The sequence below is a fragment of the Astatotilapia calliptera genome, chromosome 6 (assembly GCF_900246225.1).
Source record: "Astatotilapia calliptera chromosome 6, fAstCal1.2, whole genome shotgun sequence".
Classification (NCBI taxonomy): domain Eukaryota; kingdom Metazoa; phylum Chordata; class Actinopteri; order Cichliformes; family Cichlidae; genus Astatotilapia; species Astatotilapia calliptera.
The window spans coordinates 579,837-597,986 of NC_039307.1; the positions used below are offsets into that span (position 1 = coordinate 579,837).

The 18,150-nt window shown below is 49.4% G+C and overlaps 3 protein-coding genes across 11 annotated transcripts in view; 2 read left to right on the top strand and 1 right to left on the bottom strand.

The window, feature by feature from the left end:
- Window positions 1-333: 333 nt before the first annotated feature.
- Window positions 334-12,574, bottom strand: dzank1 (double zinc ribbon and ankyrin repeat domains 1). Of its 8 annotated transcripts, none has more exons than XM_026169563.1 (20): window positions 12,522-12,574; window positions 7,517-7,637; window positions 7,293-7,440; window positions 7,144-7,210; window positions 7,013-7,052; window positions 6,574-6,766; window positions 6,222-6,339; window positions 6,002-6,115; window positions 5,179-5,262; window positions 4,980-5,102; window positions 4,742-4,903; window positions 4,436-4,670; window positions 4,252-4,355; window positions 4,050-4,133; window positions 3,873-3,972; window positions 3,306-3,361; window positions 3,143-3,220; window positions 2,935-3,062; window positions 1,798-1,872; window positions 334-1,561 (listed from the first exon to the last, which is right to left on the bottom strand). In XM_026169563.1, the coding sequence occupies exons 2-20, from the start codon at window positions 7,623-7,625 to the stop codon at window positions 1,420-1,422; spliced, it is 2,160 nt and encodes a 719-aa protein (XP_026025348.1). In that variant the 5' UTR covers window positions 7,626-7,637; window positions 12,522-12,574; the 3' UTR covers window positions 334-1,419. The 8 variants fall into 8 exon arrangements, 6 of the variants coding, with proteins under 6 accessions (XP_026025348.1, XP_026025343.1, XP_026025344.1 ...); XM_026169558.1 differs by lacking the exon at window positions 12,522-12,574 and adding an exon at window positions 11,541-11,979; XM_026169559.1 differs by lacking the exon at window positions 12,522-12,574 and adding an exon at window positions 11,541-11,979 and having other exon boundaries at window positions 7,517-7,787.
- polr3f (polymerase (RNA) III (DNA directed) polypeptide F) lies at window positions 11,967-14,943 on the top strand. The gene is made up of 9 exons (XM_026169609.1): window positions 11,967-12,172; window positions 12,548-12,665; window positions 12,772-12,839; window positions 12,924-12,991; window positions 13,063-13,175; window positions 13,525-13,668; window positions 13,819-13,926; window positions 14,280-14,471; window positions 14,545-14,943. The coding sequence occupies exons 1-9, from the start codon at window positions 12,111-12,113 to the stop codon at window positions 14,620-14,622; spliced, it is 951 nt and encodes a 316-aa protein (XP_026025394.1). The 5' UTR covers window positions 11,967-12,110; the 3' UTR covers window positions 14,623-14,943.
- Window positions 14,944-16,364: 1,421 nt separating this feature from the next.
- The window catches only part of LOC113023486 (spectrin beta chain, non-erythrocytic 1-like), a 30,781-nt gene continuing 28,995 nt past the window's right edge, over window positions 16,365-18,150 (top strand). For both annotated transcript variants that reach the window (XM_026169514.1, XM_026169513.1), the window contains exon 1: window positions 16,365-16,627. The gene's annotated coding sequence lies outside the window, so the exon portion shown is untranslated. The remainder of the gene's footprint in view (window positions 16,628-18,150) is intronic.

The following is an 18,150-nucleotide window of genomic DNA, read 5'->3' on the forward strand; positions in this document are numbered from 1 at the left end:
AGCCACCAATGCAGCGCCCGGGGAGCAGTGTGTAGGCTCAGGGTAGCCGTTCAGTGGAGTTGAACCCCCGACCTTCCGATCATGGGGCCACCACTTTACCTACTGAGCTATCCCTGCCCCCTTTTTTTTTTTTTTTTTTTTTTGAATTAAAGTCTGAGAGAAAATGAACATCCTGATGACCTCTGACCTCCGTGAACTCTTTACTTGCTGCTTTCAGGTGTTTTGAAGTTTATTTTGGAGGAACAGGAAGCAGCGCACCATAGACGAGATCAGGTACTTGTTTTTCTGTTTTATGGGCGGAGCTGTTAAATCAGACTCTAAAATAAAGAGAAGTCTCATCCCGAAATATTTTATTACTTGAACCTTGGCAGACACCTCGACACGTAAGTAAAGTTTATTTATTAAGCGCTTTTCGTAGACAGTCACAAAGCGCTGTACGCGAAGGTTAAGATAAACAGAACGTTAGTAATAAAATAGACAATATAAACAATATCAAAGTTAAATGTAAATAAAAAATGTTCAAGGCGTTGATCAACAGAAGGCTTGTTTAAACTGAAACAGCCTTTGTACAGCTTGGAGGCAAGAAAGAGAAGATCTGTCCAAGCTGGTAAACAGGACGTGACAATAATCTAAACAACGACACAAATGCATGAACACTTTTCCAGATCAGCTGAGGAGACCATATGTCGCCGTTTAGAAATGTTCCTTAAATGAAAGAAACAGGAACGAGACAGAGATTTTACAGAGTCGAGGCCCAGAGACGAATCAGATATTTGACTTAACAGAAAGAAGCAAGAACCTGACTGACTTCAGATTGTAGTCCAGGATGAGTTACGATCGTTGTCTCGGTCTGGTTTGTGTTTAAAACAAGGTAGTTGTTAGAAAGCCAATCAGAAACCTGAGTTAAGCACTGGACTAGGGTGGACAGCGACTCCAGCTGAGCAGGCTGACACATGCAGCTGAATGTCATCGGCATAGAAATGATAAGAAATGACTGAATAATGCAGCTAATGGAAGCATGAAAATAATAATGGACCCAAAACTGAACCCTGTGGAACCCCACAGGTTGGGGGGCGACGTTAGAGGTGAACCTGTCAGTCCTAACAGTAAAGCTCCTGTCTGATAAGTAGGAAGAAAACCAGGTAAGCCGGAGCCAGATATATGCGCCAAAACCTGTTAGCTTGTTAGCGTTTTTATGGTCAATGCTATCGAAGGATGCGCTGAGACAAAGCAAAACGATCACAGAACAATTCCTGCATCAGAACCCACCAACAGATCCCAGAGATCCGGTCTCAGTGGAAGCCGGACTGAAAGGGTCCAAAATCTGTAATCTGCATGTCTGTGCTGACAGGAAGCGATGTCACTTTCTGAGCTGTACACATCACTTCACGTTCAGACCAATCAGAAAAAAAATCAGCTTCATCGTGAGTTCATGATTCCCAGTTTGCCCAGTCCAGTCTGAGACGCCAGCAGAGACGCCATGCTGCTGCAGCCCAAGCTCGCCGCCACATCATACGCCGTCTGACCCGCAGCGTTCCTCCGCCTCACGTTGGCCTTACAGCTGAAACCAGGGACAGAGAGGATGATGTCATTATGACAAGTGGGAGGAGCAACAACTGCAGGTACTGTGCTGCATTCAGTAGTAACTTGGAACTTTCAATCTCAGTCAGACCCGGCACACTGTTGCCACACCAACCGTCTCTCGTTCAAGATCTAAGAAGCTTTGACTCTGAAACACACCTGCAGGCGGCCGTGTTTACACAGAGACACTGAATGCAGCATTTAACTCAGACTCACCTGAGCAGGACCTCAGCACACGGCACACCTGCAGACCCCAGTGCTGCAGCTTCATGCAGAGCAGTGTTCTTCATCCTGAGGAGGAGGAGGAGTATCACCACACATGAGCATCACAGGGTCTAAATAATGGAAGCTAGTAGCTACAAGGACCAATCAGAGGGCTCCATCAGCACCTCATCCAGAATCTGAAGCAACCAGTGTGCGGGCAAGTTTCAGGTAAGTACAGTGAAGTGGGCGGAGTCTATGGGATGTTGTTATGATGAATGAAGACCTTGAAGGTGATCTGCTCAATCCACGAGACTGAGAACCGTCAGCCAATCCGAATCATGCATGAAATCAGCTGATAATAAATCAATTTGTTGATCAATTATTAAGTCATGTACTAACAGAGACTTGGAGGAGAGAGACCTAATGTTTAATAATCCACATTTCACTGTGTTACTCTTTGGTTCAGATGTGGATACTGTATTGTTCTTTCTTTGTAATTGTTTATGTTTAAGTTGTTTGTTGCTGGTTTTTAGTTTGTTCTTTGTCTGTTTGGGAGCTGACACAGTCTCTATGGAGATGGGTTTTTGGGGGGTAGCAGGAGGAGAGAAGCTGCAGAGAGGCGTGTAAGACTGCAGCTCTGCTTCCTGGTCCCAACTCTGGATAGTCATATTTTGGGGGGTTTAATAAATTTGTCCATATTTCTAGAAATGAGAGCTGCTCCATCCAAAGTGGGATGGATGCCGTCTCTCCTAACAAGACCAGGTTTCCTCCAGAAGGTTTGCCAATTATCTATGAAGCCCACATCGTTTCTGGGACACCACTCAGACAGCCAGCAATTTAAGGAGAACATGCGGCTAAACATGTCACTCCTGGTCTGATTGGGGAGGGGACCAGAGAAAACTACAGAGTCCCACAAAGTTGCACACCGATTCAATATTGATTTTAGTGACCTCCGATTGGCGTAACCGGGTGTCATTACTGCCGACGTGAATTATGATCTTACTGAATTTACGTTTACCCTCGCCAGCAGTTTCCGGTTTGGGGTTGCTGCTCTGGTACTGGGGGCGGGCCCTCAGTAGACACACCTGTGGGATCACGTGTCACCTTGCTCTAGCTGTAAAAAAATAAAAAATAAAAACCTGGTCTTACCGTCCAGACTGTTGGTCGACGTCGGCGCCTCGCTGCACCAAAACAGGTAGGACGTCATGGTGACCATTTACCACGGCAACAGCCAAGGCGTGTAGGCCATCGCTCCGGCAGCAGGAAGGGTCCGCCCCCTGGCGAACAACCGCACACACAAATGTAAAGCGCGTCAGGTGACCCTGAGCAGGCTGTTGGTGCACGCAGAGGATGGTACCTGGTCCAGGAGCTGCTGGATGACGCCGACCTCACCTCGACCCGGACCCAGCTCCGTCAGCAGCTGAACGTCCTTCACCTGCAGCCAGACAGCCAATCAGAGAGGAGCATGAACAGGTACAATCAGCGAGGAACTGAACTCAGCTGTGGGCGGAATTTCTCACCAGCGGTTTGGGCGTCAGGTAAGGTTTGGAGGGTGGAGCCGAGAGCTGGTCACTTCCTGTCCGACACCAAAATAAAAGCACAGATCGATCAGCAGCTTCTGATTGGCTGATGTAAATGAAAAACCAATCACACTTTCTTCGATTGAACATGGCGCACACACACACACGTACACTGACACAGACCTACACTCACCCCCCCTCCAAGCTCACGTCTTCCATGTTGTGAAATGTGATGATTCCTGTGCTGAGGTGGATCTCCCTGTTGGAGCTCAGTCGGGGGGGGTCTTTTTCCTCCTCGTCTTTCCTCGTGTTGCTAACTGACGTACTGATTATCAGCTCAGCTCAGGTGTAATGATACAACATAAAGAGGTCCCGCCCCTTTCACACTCTACTCTGTTCTGACTGGCCAACACCAGAGCACTCCCCAGCAGGTATCTGACCAATAACATGCCTGCTGGTTAATCGGACCAACACAGGTCTAAGTCTGAGGTCGGTTTTGGTGAAATCCGAGGAATCTAATTGGCTGAAATGTTGAGCTGAATGTCTGTGTGTCACATGGGCTCTCACCTGTCCACCCTGTTTGCTCTGCAACGCTGCTCAGAGTCTTGGTCCAGCTGGCGAGCTCAAATCCTCCACCTGGAGATCCCATGTCATCGTCAGCACCCACCTGAGACCACACCCCACTCGTTAAACTCGTTAAATAACCACGATGTTCTACGCTCAGCCCACCTGTTCCAAACACACCTGTTTTTCTTGAAGCTCGGCTGCTGCAAAGCTGACGGTCAGACTGACCTCACGGCGATCCTCCTGAATCACCGCAGAGACCATCTGCAAGGAAACACCACAGGAAGTGACCTGCCTGCACCTGCTCATGTAAAACCACCTTCTGATTTAACACGGCGATGTCACTGCTGGACAGGTGAAGGGCGTGTGAGGTGTGATTTACCCGGCCCAGACGAGGCTCTCCCAGCAGCGCCCTGAAGGGGGCGTTGTTCTGGGCATAGCTCCTCAGGTGAGCGCATATGTGATCCAGCTGCTTCCTCCAGTAACCTGAACATGACAGGTGTCACACACGGAACGACGCCTCTGTAACCCCGCCCCCGACACTGATACTGTGAGTTGGGTTTTACCTCGTCCCGGGCTGATGGCGGTGAGCGGTGGGTGGCGGTCGCTCTGCACCTGCTTCCTGAGGAGCTGTAGCGCTCTGTACTGCTCCTTCCTCTGCAGCTCAGTGCCTGATGGGTAATAGAGTCCTACAGTCTGTGTGCACTGATCCACAGTGGGTGTGGCGATTTTCACACTTCGCGGAGGGTGCAAAGAGGCAGTGGCCCGCCAGGTGGCACCACAGGCAGTCTGCACTCCCACCTGCACACAAAAGGAGGGAGCTGACTGGCTGGAATCGAAGGCAACACGTGGAAGGCGTGATGTCAACATACCTGGCGGTTGGCGGCGCCCTTGACCGATCGTGTGATGTCACCGCAGGATCCGAGTGGGACCGGTGCTTCCAGGAAGATGCCGCAGGCGGTGCAGTAGGAAGCGTACGGGTGTGCACTTGCTCCACAACGCTGACACGTCACACAGCGGGCAGCGTGGGCGGGCTGAAAACACACAGTGTCACTACAAATCCCACAATGCCTCACTCCACACTGCTTTAGGTGTCAGGTGTGGGTTCACCTTGGAGCCGCACCAGTCGCAGAATCTCGCGTCGCTCCGGTTTAAACGTTTACATCTGGTGCAGGACAACATCCTGGTGTGCGCTCCTGGGTCAGAGGGCACAGCGCTCCTGGCTCCGCCCACCTGAAGCCATGAGGAGTAAAGAGAGCGTAAACTGTCTGTAGGTGAGGCTGTACAGGTGTGGTCAGCAGCTGCTTACCTGCTGCAAGCGGCTCTCGCAGGTCAGACAGCTGAAGGCGTCGGCCGGATTCCCACTTCCACAGCAGACACACATCACATGACCCTGCATCCACCACAGGTAAACACCAGGGTGTGTGTGTGTGTGTGTCTGTGCGTGTGTCTGTGCGTGTGTCTGTGTGTGTGTGTCTGTGTGTGTGTGTCTGTGCGTGCGTGTGTGTGTGTCTGTGCGTGCGTGCGTGTGTGTGTGTGTCTGTGCGTGTGTGTGTGTGTCTGTGCGTGCGTGCGTGTGTGTGTGTCTGTGCGTGTGTCTGTTTGTGTGTGTGTGTGTCTGTGCGTGTGTGTGTGTGTGTGTGTCTGCGTGTGTGTGTGTCTGTGCGTGCGTGCGTGTGTGTGTGTGTCTGTTTGTGTGTGTGTGTGTGTGTCTGTGCGTGCGTGTGTGTGTGTGTGTGTCTGTGCGTGCGTGCGTGTGCGTGTGTGTGTGTCTGTGCGTGTGTCTGTTTGTGTGTGTGTGTGTCTGTGCGTGCGTGTGTGTGTGTCTGTGCGTGCGTGTGTGTGTGTCTGTGCGTGTGTGTGTGTGTCTGTGCGTGCGTGCGTGTGTGTGTGTCTGTGCGTGTGTCTGTTTGTGTGTGTGTGTGTCTGTGCGTGTGTGTGTGTGTGTGTGTCTGCGTGTGTGTGTGTGTCTGTGCGTGCGTGCGTGTGTGTGTGTCTGTGCGTGTGTCTGTTTGTGTGTGTGTGTGTCTGTGCGTGTGTGTGTGTGTGTGTGTCTGCGTGTGTGTGTGTCTGTTTGTGTGTGTGTGTCTGTTTGTGTGTGTGTGTCTGTTTGTGTGTGTGTGTCTGTGTACCTGCAGAGTGATGCCTGCCCGTAGCTGCAGCTGTTGATCGATGGCAGCTTCACACACCAAACAGCTGTGTGTGCTGGCGGGGACTAGAGCCCCACAGAACACACACAGCAACATCTGACGCACACACACACGCACACATATGCACACACACGCACATAGATTCAATGTCAGGTGTTCAGCTGGACGTGGCAATGCTCTTACAGGTGAGTGCATGCAGTACCTGTCCTCCCTCAGCAGGTGGCAGCCTGTGACCGGGCAGCAGAGGAAGCGCCGCTCCACACTGAGCGCAGAACTGAGCGAGCGGGTCGGAGGGGCGGCGATGCAGACAGCGAGCACACCTGGATGCACAGAAACTGTTGCCTTATCTGGTTTACACTGTGAAGCCAAAAGTATGTGGACACACCTGCACACCTGGGCAATGAGTGGAAATCAATCAAACTGAATGTATTTATTTAAAAAAGAGAAAATGTTTTCCTCATTTTCCTTCTTCTCTTGGGACGTTCACCGGCTCTGTTTGACGAGCGGTCCACAAACTTTTGGCTCTGATGGAGGGCTGTACCGTGTGCTCGTACCACAGGAAGTCGGTGTCTCGCTGCACTCGTGTCGTCTCCGTGCTCTTCAGCTGCCTCAGGTCACCTGACTCCCTAAAAACCGCAGGTTGGGAGCGCTGAGATGAGGCGAGCTGGGCGTCAATCTCAGAGCCATGACGACCGTTCAGAAAACGAGGGCCTGACTGAAGGGAGTGATTTCCCATCATCTTTGGCTCTGGACACAGAAAACAGGAAGTATGAAGCTCTGTGATTGGTCAGATGAAGAGAAAGAGCAGGTTTACCCCCCACCGCCCAAGGTTAAGGGGGAGTTCTTCATTTCGACTGTCTGCCCACACAGTATCCTCTGATTGGTTAGTTTTCTCTGTAATGTTGTACGTCTTTACCTGTCAGTACGGTAAGACTTGAGGTAGCTGTTGTAATGTACCGTATTATGAATAAAGGTGAATTTAACTGAACACACCTGAGGTCTCAGCAAGAAAGGATGTTCCTTCAGGCGGTGGCTGGAAGGCAAAGGAAGCATTTCTGTGAATCATCAGGTGTGTGCAGGGGCAGCTGGGAAATATGGTCTGCAGCAGGCAGGTGCGCGATTACCTGCAGGAAGTCGTCCAGAGGATCCACAGAGAAAACCTTGGTCACTATGGAGCTCTCTCTGCCGTCACTGCAGACAAACATAAACTTTATTGATCTACACTGTGAAAACATCTGCTGCCTGTACGCACTGATGTCAGGTGACCACTCACCTGGTGACAGCCACCGCTCGGACTGTCACCCGGCCTGCAGGCAGCAGGATGGGCTGGCTGTACTTCCTGCTGCTGCCTGCTGCTCCATGATGCCCCGCCCCCGGCTTTGAACCATCCAGAGTGTAAAAGATCAGAACACCTGCAGAATCTGCACAGACACACCTGTCACATGACCTGCTGGATAGATGGATGCTGGGTGGATGAGCAGACGGTTGGTGTTCTACCTGACTGGATGGACACAGGTGTGCTCGTGTCGATGTGGTTCTTGGCTCGATGAGTCTGCAGGTGGATGATGGGAATGATGAGCGGAGCTGACACTGCCCCTGCTGCCATGACAACAACCGTCTGCCAACCAATCAGTTAGTCAATAAATCAGTTGTTCGGTTCCCTTTCAGACAGTAAGACGTCCTCGCCGGCTTTGTCCCAACATAGTTTCACTCATTCATGTTTTTACTCAGTTACTTCTGCTGAGTAGCCTCATACTGTCTCATGCATCTGTAAAATACATGGATGGAGCTGAATCTGTGTCCCAGCACAGAGAACAAACCAAAGAACCGACCGCCTGCTGCACAGAGCAGAGAACCTCATATCATAACAACAGGGGCGATAATGAACCCTCTGTACACAGAAGCCGGGCGACCAACACGCAGCACGCGTTGGTCGCTCTAGCATCGGTCCATGAAACGAGGCAGGAGCCTGATGGATACGAACGAGCGGTGTCCGACAGGAGGGCGGGGATGTCAACGTGCACCTGGGCCGCATAGGTGGTGGCTCATGTTCCTGTAGCTTTATTCTGTAGTACAGAATTCACCTGCTTGCTGCTACTACTGCACATTCACCTAATGTATAAACTATATATATATAATGTTCTTCCTCTCCCGCCCCCCCATTTTTGCACATGTCGAGGAGCGTGTCAGGTTACATTTCACCGTGTGTTATACTTCTATAACTATGCATGTGACAAATAAAGAGCTTTGAACCTGTACGGCGGTTTGCAAACACCTCCGTCAGATTTCAGGCTCTGCAGTTCTCAGCAGCTTAGTGCGGCCACATCAAACCGCTTTGGAGTGATTCCCCCACTGAACAGTCCTGATCCAGAACCTTTACTTGGAAGAACAAAGCCAGTGCTGACCCACTGCCAGGCGCTACAGCCTTTCCTGGAGGCTGGTCGCCATCCTCTGAGCTAGACCCAGCAGATGCTTGCCCGACTCTTTGTGTTGTTTGTTAAAATGATCTACCATTGATAAAAAGAGTGTAAAGTTCTAGCTGATCCACCACATTAATTTCATTTTCACATGTCGTGTAGCTTTCTGGATGTTATCCTCATTGGGCTACATACTTATTTATCATACAGACTATACAACACTGAAAATCTAAAATCACATATTTTAAGTAACCGAGATGTTTCATTATTTGGTGTAAAGCCAATTAAACAGACTATGTATATATCCACGTGTATGCTTACTGCATTTGATGTATTTAACCAAATTTAATACATATTACAGAATGAAACACCTGTGGAAAGAAACGGCTTTGATTTTGCCACCTCATCTTGTGATGTAGCATAACTTAAGCAGCAAGGAAGGTGATAAGTAAATAGCATTAGCAGACAACTGAAGTTCTTTTTAAGCATACTTTATTGCTAGCATCTCCCTTTTACCATAAAACAATCAATCAGGCATGCAAAAATCCCACTGGCTTTATACAAGACTTTGCCCACACCTGACCTCGTTAGTCCCTACCATTGAACAAAATAGGTCAAACCAAATAATACAATTCTAAACAAAGAACAGGAATAAAGTCATGCATGAAACTGACAAACTCATTTACTCAACTAAATGGTTTGTAAAGTAAAACACTGCATACAATATAACTCAAAAGGCTACTTTAAAGAAAACAAACAATACTATACAAAATGAAAAACCCTCCATTTGGTTACACCCAGTGATCCAATCATTGACCTCATGACCCTATATAAACAGGAAGTAGTGGGCGGCCCTTCCCACACACCCGTCTCACATACAGGACCTGAATGCACAACATGGACACCATGGTAAGTATAACCAAAGAAACATAATTTACTAGACATGTGCCTGTAAACAGAAGAGAATTCAGATGATCTGATGGTTAGTAGTGTTTGCTTTAAAACACATGCATGGATGTAAAGAATGTAACTACTGCTACCACAAACAAAACCCGGGATATTGTGTGTTAAGAGAAGTTACACCAGCAATGTCTAAATTAAAGCATTATGGCTGACTGTAAAATAACAGAACACAGAATAACAATATACGCAAGTGACAAATGGCAAATGAATTCTGTCCTAGCCACTTTGTCACACATCTGATTTCCATGCCACCCTAAGAACATGTCTTTAGATGCGCCCCTGCTCCCGGTGACCGTCTGTCTTCTCATCGGTCGTCTCCAAACATCACAGCGGGTCTCACAGCCTTCTACATCAGGCCAGACACTCGTCTCCACCACCCGTGACCCAGTGGGACATGCAAGTTACTGGTGTGAGTCCTCTGAGAGGACTGAGGTGTTAACATCTCAGGTTTCTGGGAGGGTTTCCTGTTTTCCTGAAGGTTTACCTGAACAAAGCCTGTGATTGGTCCCCGTGTCTTTACCGTCTCTTTGTTAGTTTGACTGAAGCTGCTCTTACTTTCAAGACTTCAAGACTTCAAGGTTCTTTATTTGTCACATGCATAGTTATACAAGTATAACACACAGTGAAATGTAGCCTGACACTAGGGTTGCCAACTCCCTGAAAAATAAATAAGGGACACCTCGTGGCCAGGGCCGGGCGACCCAGTTGTCTTCACCCTTCCCAGTGTGGTGAATTTTCTAGCTCTTTTTTTTGTGTGTGAAATTATTTTTTTAACCCTTTGACTTGAAGTTGATTTAAGTAGATGCATATTCTATTCTTTGTGATATGAACACATGTGAAACAAATGATCATTTAGCCATTTATTTTTAGCTCAAAATGACAACATTAACACAGTAAAACAGGTCTCCTTCTTAAACAGAAGCCTGTCATGCTTAACTTTTGAGAATATAAGTAAATCTTTCTTTAAAAGAACTCTGTCCTGCTTAACTTAAAATAATAGAAAACAATAGAAAGAAAAACATTCTTGTAACTGTGCACATTTAGTGCATTTAGTACAATTGGCTTCAGCTGAGGTATTATTTCAGCTTTTCTAATGCTAATCAGCTGCTCCTGTTTGTAAACCCGCTTGTTCCCATGATTACGCATCATAACTCATCATCATTATTCATCTATGTATTACTTTTATGTATTAGTCATCTATTTGTTGTAATCATCTATCCTTGCAGTCGTTTATTACACAAAATAAATTATATTATCACACTTCTGGCCACATAGCGCTGATATTCACTGCACATGCCCATATTAACTTTTTCCAGCCAGGTGTTTTCCTTTTCCCATTCTTCCCTTTCTCTGAGGGGAACAAACATTGCTGCTCTAACGCTGGGCTCACACTGTGCGGTTTTAGGCCCATTTTGAGACGATTTTTGAGTCATGCGACCGATTTGGTGATCGGACCGATTTTGGCCTTCATCGTGCGTCGTGTAGTATACGTGGGGTAACGAGAAGTGATTAACACCTCACGACCAGCTCCCGATCATCAATCGCTCGTGAGGTTCTCACCACAGCCGCTCACACTGCTCGCGCGCAAACACGTAAACGTCGGTGAAAAAGACGGAGCAGCACGGCTGTGCAGCGTGTGATCTGGACACAAGCGATGGAGGCACAACTTGGAGAACTTTGGCTCATCCGAGCCTTTTCGATGTGGCATCACAAAATTATCACGACCACAACAACCGTGAAAACAGTTGGATTTACATGCTGCTCAATCACAGCTGATCATGTTTTTCATTAGCAATTTAGCAAAGTTGATGGTGGTGGTGTGTCTGTGTGAGTGAAAGACGGAGAGAGAGCGCGACAGATTTTCTGTTATAACCTTCATGTTATGGAGGCACAGTTTCCGTATTTTAAGGGACGGTTGGCAACCCTACCTGACACGCTCCTCGACATGTGCAAAAATGGGGGGGGGTGTAGAGGAAGAACATTATATATATCTACATATAGTATATACACTGGGTGAATGTGCAGTAGTAGCAAGCAGGTGGTTTGTTCTGAGCCTTTGAATGGGGCCGGTTCTGGTTCGATGAACTGCGTATGGCCGGGACACGCCGGTAAATAAAAACAAACAGAGACAGTGTTCTTACCTGGATGAAGGCCCAGGTGATCACCGGGACTGCTGCCGAGTTTACCGGAGTGTCACCATAGCAACGGGCTCTGTCCGCGGGGACGCTTGTTTTAAACGCCTAAACGACAGAGGTGGGCGGTGCTGCCAGTTGTAGTTGTAGTACCCGCCCACCAGTTAGAAACGTACCCTTTAAAGTTTACATTGGTGAAAAATGACCGTAAAATTTAAAGTCATATATTTCTATATGTGATATATTTTATAAATCACCGGGACAAGCTGCTGTACGTCATCGTCACAGGAACAGAGGCCGCCGGCCTAATACTGAAAAAGACCAGTCAAATAAATTTATTTAAATAAAATTAAGCAAAGAAAGAAAGAAATACTGTGACACAGTCAGGCCGGGTATCTATGCTTAAACACAAACAAAAGATCGGGATCTGACCGCGGTGTGTTTTTTAATCAGGCGGATTTCAGGACGCTTCCGGTCGCTTGGGACACGGAAGGACCCCAGCGTGTGCTCGCAGTCAGTCACAATATTAGCTCACAGGCTAACTTAGTAACAGCCCCGCGCAGGCAGGAAGCGCTGGAGATGGCTGAGGTGAAGGTGAAGAAGGAGACGAACCTGTCGGACCCCGTGGAGGTCGAGAACAGGTGAGGGGAGGAGCGGGGCCGGCGGGCCGCTCTGTCCGCGCACCGGACTCCGGACGAATACTGTCGCAATTATCGCCTGTACGGTTCTGCTCGCGCACACAGCGCCTGCGTGCAGGTCATGAACGCGCGTTCACACTGCCCCGCACTGATGGTCACTTCGGCGTTAATCAGAGTCATCAGCTGGCGTCGCACGACCAACATCTGGACATGTTCTGGTCTTTAATGGCGCCTCTGAGCTAAAGTTTGTGCCTGCTGCTCTTCATGTGCAGCCTGAGCAGCCGAGACAGCAGGCGCAGAAAACGATTAAAACTCAGAGTTTAAACAGAAACAGGTTTACTGTGATTTTTACCTGGTGTGTGCGTGCGTGTGTTTCAGGATCAAAGAGCTGTGTCAGCAGTTCCCTCAAGGTATCACGGACCAGGTGATTCAGAACGACATGCCTCACCTGGAGCCACAGCAGAGAGCCATGGCCATCAACAAGCTGCTCTCATTGGTCAGTCTGATGATTTCCCTCACCTCCAGAGCGTGAGGAGAATGGCGCTCTTTTTCACTCTGTGTGCTGAGCGGGCAGCAGGTTGATGAGGTGGTGTTTGTTTCAGGGTCAGCTGGACCTGCTGAGGAACAGTGCAGGTCTCCTGTACAGACTGAAGGACTCACAGAGCACCAGGTAAACACACACACAGGTGTAGGAGTGTACTTCCTGTCAGGTGATTGCTGGTGTCTGAGCTGCTTCCTGTCTGTTCTGTCTCAGTAAAATGAAGGGCTCAGACAACCAGGAGAAGCTGGTCTATCAGATCATCGAGGACGCAGGAAACAAAGGTAACTGAGTACTTCCTGTCCCCGTTTGGCTCGCTGCCGTGGCGCGCCGTGACGTCTGCATCTCTCTGCAGGAATCTGGAGCCGAGACATCCGCTTCAAGAGCAACCTGCCTCTGACCGAGATCAACAAGATCCTGAAGAACCTGGAGAGCAAGAAGCTCATCAAAGCTGTGAAGTCTGTGGCCGTGAGTCCGTCACGATCAATAATGGCTGTATCAGCCTTATCGCTGATCAATAATCAATAACATTAGCTGCTGAAAGAGTAAACGTTATTTAAATATGTGCAGAAAAATCAGCTTAAAATGTGGAAAAATTAAAAAAACTTTAAATTCTAATTGTATATATTTTACAGATGTTTACAACAAACATCTGTAAAATATGTAAATCAGCAAAAATCTGGAAACTATAAAACAGTTTGGAAATAAACACATATAAGTAAATAAAAATTAAAGACGCGACGTCTCCGTGCGTTTCCTGTAAACAAACGCTGACTTGACGATGTCATACTTCCTCTCCGCTGGCGTGTTTGTGCAGGCGTCGAAGAAGAAGGTGTACATGTTGTACAACCTGCAGCCCGACCGCTCTGTGACGGGCGGCGCCTGGTACAGCGACCAGGACTTTGAGTCCGAGTTCGTGGAGGTTCTCAACCAGCAGTGCTTCAAGTTCCTGCAGAGCAAGGTACAATAAACTTTATTTCATTGTCCAAACGGCGCCCAGCAGGAGGAGGCAGAGCGGCGCTCTGAGGCGGGAATAGGGCGGGCGGCCTTCTTTCCTGTCTCAGAGCTGTATGAACCGTCATGTGACCCTCGTTGTGTTTCCTGCGTCGAGGCGGAAGCGGCGCGGGACAACAAGCAGAGTCCGATGGTTCAGAGGAACAGCTCCTTCGCCACGTCGCACGAAGTCTGGAAGTACATCTGCGAGCTGGGCATCAGCAAGGTGACGTCACACCTCAGACGCACCAATCACAGCACAGCGTTAACCTGCAGACAGCTACACACACACATTAGAAACACATTAGAAGCAGCTGGGTGCAGATGCTCAGGCAGGTGAGCGTTACCTGAGGAGGCGGGAGCGTAGACTTTATACCTCATCCTGCGTGTAAACAGTCCCCTGGACTCAGGCTAATGACCCGGGTCCAGGTGTTTAAGGCGGGGTTTAGTTGATCTTTGGCCAATCTGCTTTCCTGGTCAGGTGAATGAAAGCGACCATGAGACGAGGTGAAAGGGCGGGGTCGACAGCACGGACCTATTTATCTGTGCGTGTGAATCTGGTCTGCGTGCTTTCCTCAGGTGGACCTGTCTATGGACGACATTGAGACCATCCTGAACACGCTCATCTACGACGGGAAGGTGGAGATGACCGTGATCGCCGCCAAGGAGGGCACGGTGGGCAGCGTGGACGGGCAGATGAAGCTGTACCGTGGCGTGAACACCATCATCCAGCCCACCGGCCTTGTCAAGACGCCCTGTGGACTCTGCCCGGTAACGCGCTCCGTCCAAATGTACCCAGGGCCGCTCTCAGGGCACCCGAACTCATCCCGTCTCCTCTCCGCAGGTGTTCGACGACTGCCACGAGGGCGGAGAGATCTCGCCATCCAACTGCATCTACATGAGCGAGTGGTTGGACTTCTGACGCCACGCGTTTCTCTGTGACGGAAGCTTCACTTCCTGTTCGTCACAGACGTGAAGAAGCTGGCGGCCTTAGTTCCTGTGACGATGGCGTGCAGCAGTGTGTCCCGGTTCTGGTTCTGGAGGCGCAATGTTTGTTTTCTGGAGCTGCTTCACTGTTTCTGTTTGACATCGTTAATCTTTGAGGTCGTCTTATTGGTCCCGTCATGGTCACATGGTCTCAGATGTTTTGGTATAATGCCGCTCCCACCTGCAAACGCTCTGTAGTACAACCGCATTTTTGTGTGTGTGTGTGTGTGTGTGTGTGTGTGTGTGTGTGTGTGTGTGTGTGTGTGTGTGTGTGTGTGTGTGTGTGTGTGTGTGTGTGTGAGAGAGAGCTCCAGTGTCCTGATTATAAAATGATTTAGAAGGAAAATAATTTTTCTTTGTTGGAACCAGTTTTTGACCACCAGGTGGTGCTGTGGTTGCTGTGCAGTGAGGCAAACAACTGCAGCCAATCAGAGCCGTTTCTGGTTGTTTGAGCTGAAGGGAACATGTGGACGTTTCCACCTTCATGTTTAAAGTTTTGGCCCTGGCTGCTGGTTTCAGGGACGAGGCGGGGGGAACGGCCCTGAGCGCGGGCTGTCAGGCCGCGGTCTCTGGGAGGGAGAGCAGCGGTCACATTGGCCTGGACCTCCTCAGTTCTGGTTCTGAAGAGCACCAGAGGACTCTGATGAGGCGCTCTGACATTCAATCTGTTCTGTGATTATTTTGGTCCACGAGTGTCGTGATTTGGTGTATGAATAAAGTGGGTGGAGACTTAGCCGTGTGGCGTTTACTGTCTGTCTCTGCGTGGTTTTCTTTGAATCTCTAAGGAGGTCACGGAGCTCCTCTCAGCCTGTGGGAGCGCTAATGGGCCTCACGGTGAATCGATGTGGAGACGGTCAGCACTCAGATTATCTCTCTTATTGTCTGATGCACTCTGTGTGTTTGTCCAATCGCAGCCCACCATGTTTTCCATTAGATGCCATTAAGCTCCATCAGGCCGTAATGGGCTCGGCGCTGAGTGTCAGCACGGATCTCGTTACACAACATGTTTCATATCTGATATATTCATAGCTCAGCGAGAGACGCTGTGAAGGAGGAGTCCAAATACTGCATTACCCATGAGCCTCAGCTGCCAGTAACTGTCACAGACCGTGTTATTCACATAATGTCATTAAAATGCTCCAGAAGGCTCCAGCAGGACAAACGTGAACCAGAGGTGCAGTTCAGGTGATGGTGCACCTGTCAGTCACAGAGGCCACGCCCCTAACATTGCAAACAGGTGCATGGTTGCATGATTTGGTACAGGTGTGAAGGTAGAAATTCTTTGCATCAGCCGTAAATGTGCCGTTAACATGGAGTCTATGAGGACTGACTCACTGCTGCCTCTGCTGCACACTAGAGGAACTGCAGGCTTGGAGGGTTCTGTTTCATTCATTCATTTATTATAAACTACAAAGTTTAATGTGTGCAACGTGAATACATACAGAGATTTATTAGAGCACGTGCCATAAAAACTGTAAAACACGGATATTTAACAGGATGTGTCATCGTTTATTTAGCAAATGTTTTTATCCTCATTAAAACTCATGTTTGTGTTCGGGACTCGTGTCAGAAAGTAATGTGGCCTCTTAATCAGTAATAACAACAATAATAGTAACAATAACAATATTAGTAATAATAATAAATAACAGTAATAACAACAATAATAGTAACTGTCTGTGGAATAAAGAGGCTCCGACTCGGATCAACTGAAGCTGCTGCTGCTCTCTGCGGCCTGCAGGGGGCGCTCTGCAGGCGGACCCGAAGCCCAGAATCAGACCCGAACCCTCTGAGCGGGGGGAGGGGGCAGTGCGGATTCTTTCCCGTCATCCCCTGCGGCAGCAGCAGGAGCAGCAGCCCCCGCCACCTCCTCTGTGCTCTCCGGTCTGCAGACTCTTCCTCACCTCCGCTGAAGTTTGGAGTGTCGCTCCGACCCTGAGCAGGTAAGCAGCGTCCTGGTCTCTACTGTCTCTATTGTGTCTCTACTGTGGCTGTGATTGAAGAGAGGCGCTCCGGAGCCTCGGCTCCTCCATAACTTCGCTCCGCGTTGGCGGGGAGCGGCTCCGGGATCCCTCCCGGAGGCTCTGGAGCCGCTCCCCGCCGACGCGCGGCCCGCGCCGCGGTGCTCCTCCGCCCGCGTGTCCGCGGCTCGTCCCCGCCAGCAGCCATTAGTAAGGATGGATGAGAATAACGGTGCGCCATGAGAGGAGACAAACAGGCGTGGCCGCGGAGGAGGAGGAGGTGAGGAGTGTATGCGTCCCGGACAATAACAGCTCCTTTCAGCGGGAGCTCAGCGGGGCCGAGCCCGCCGAGAGCCGCCGCTCCGACCGGAGAAAGTGCTGGAAAACAGCGGCGGGAGGCCCAGAAACCGGACACAGCTCCTCAGAGTTCCCGTCAGGTTCCGCTCAGCGTGACCGGTTCTGCTTGTGTTTGCCTCTCTCTCTCTCTCTCACACACACACACACACACACACACACACACACACACACACACACACACACAGGACATGTAAATAAAACACAACGTTTCCCAAACCTTCACAGAACGTCCTTCAACCCAAACCGGAACATGAAAGATCATCTGAGGGCTCATATGGGAACACTTGGGTTCTCATCCCAGCGTTCCCAAACCGTTTGTCAGGGTCACAGTTCCCTTATAGGTATGTCCATGAAATGTTCCCTAAAGGTTCTCCTCTAACAGGAAGCCAGTGAACCAGCAGCTTTTGGTTGTGTGAACGTTTTGGGAATGTTTTTCTGACGTTAGGAGCATCCCAACACTGCAGAGCTGGGATCCAGCATCCCATGAATTTGTTTGGGACATGTTCTTTAAGGTCCCTGCGTGGTTGGAGTTACCTCCACGTTCCCTGAAAGCTCTTCCATAACGGAAAATGTCCTGGTTTAGAAATTAGAGCCGTCTGTGTTTATGTGAACAAACTCGTTTAGAACGACAGGAGCAACCCCCGGTGTTCCCGTAACGCTTCGCTTCCTTTCCCTGAATGTTGCCTGAATGTTCTAATGGCTGCCTGTCTAATGAGACAGGAAGTGATGGATGGCATTCTCGGGGTTCTGGTTTAAATATTTACGTGGTTTGTTTTCTGCTGATCGATCAGCTGATCGTTCAGGGAATGTTCTTCAAACGTAAACAGAACCTTGGGTGAGGCGTTCCTGGCCCGGTTTGCTAACCTCCGTAAAGGTTCTGGTTAGTTCACTGATAACACTGCAGCAATGCTCCTTAGAGGTTCCTGGAACTTCAGTTCTCTGGTGGTTCTGTTCTGCCTCCACAAACCAAAGAACCGGTTGGGCCTGGTTCTGGTTCTGCACAGTGAAGACTTCACTGCCCGATGAAGCTCTGTGGAGACTTCCGGTCTGTTTGTTGTTCACTCTCGCCGTAGAAAGCCCGGTGTGTTGGACACAGAGTCTGATGGATGTTTGTGTGCGCCTGCTGAGAGCGCCGAGCTGTTTCCTGT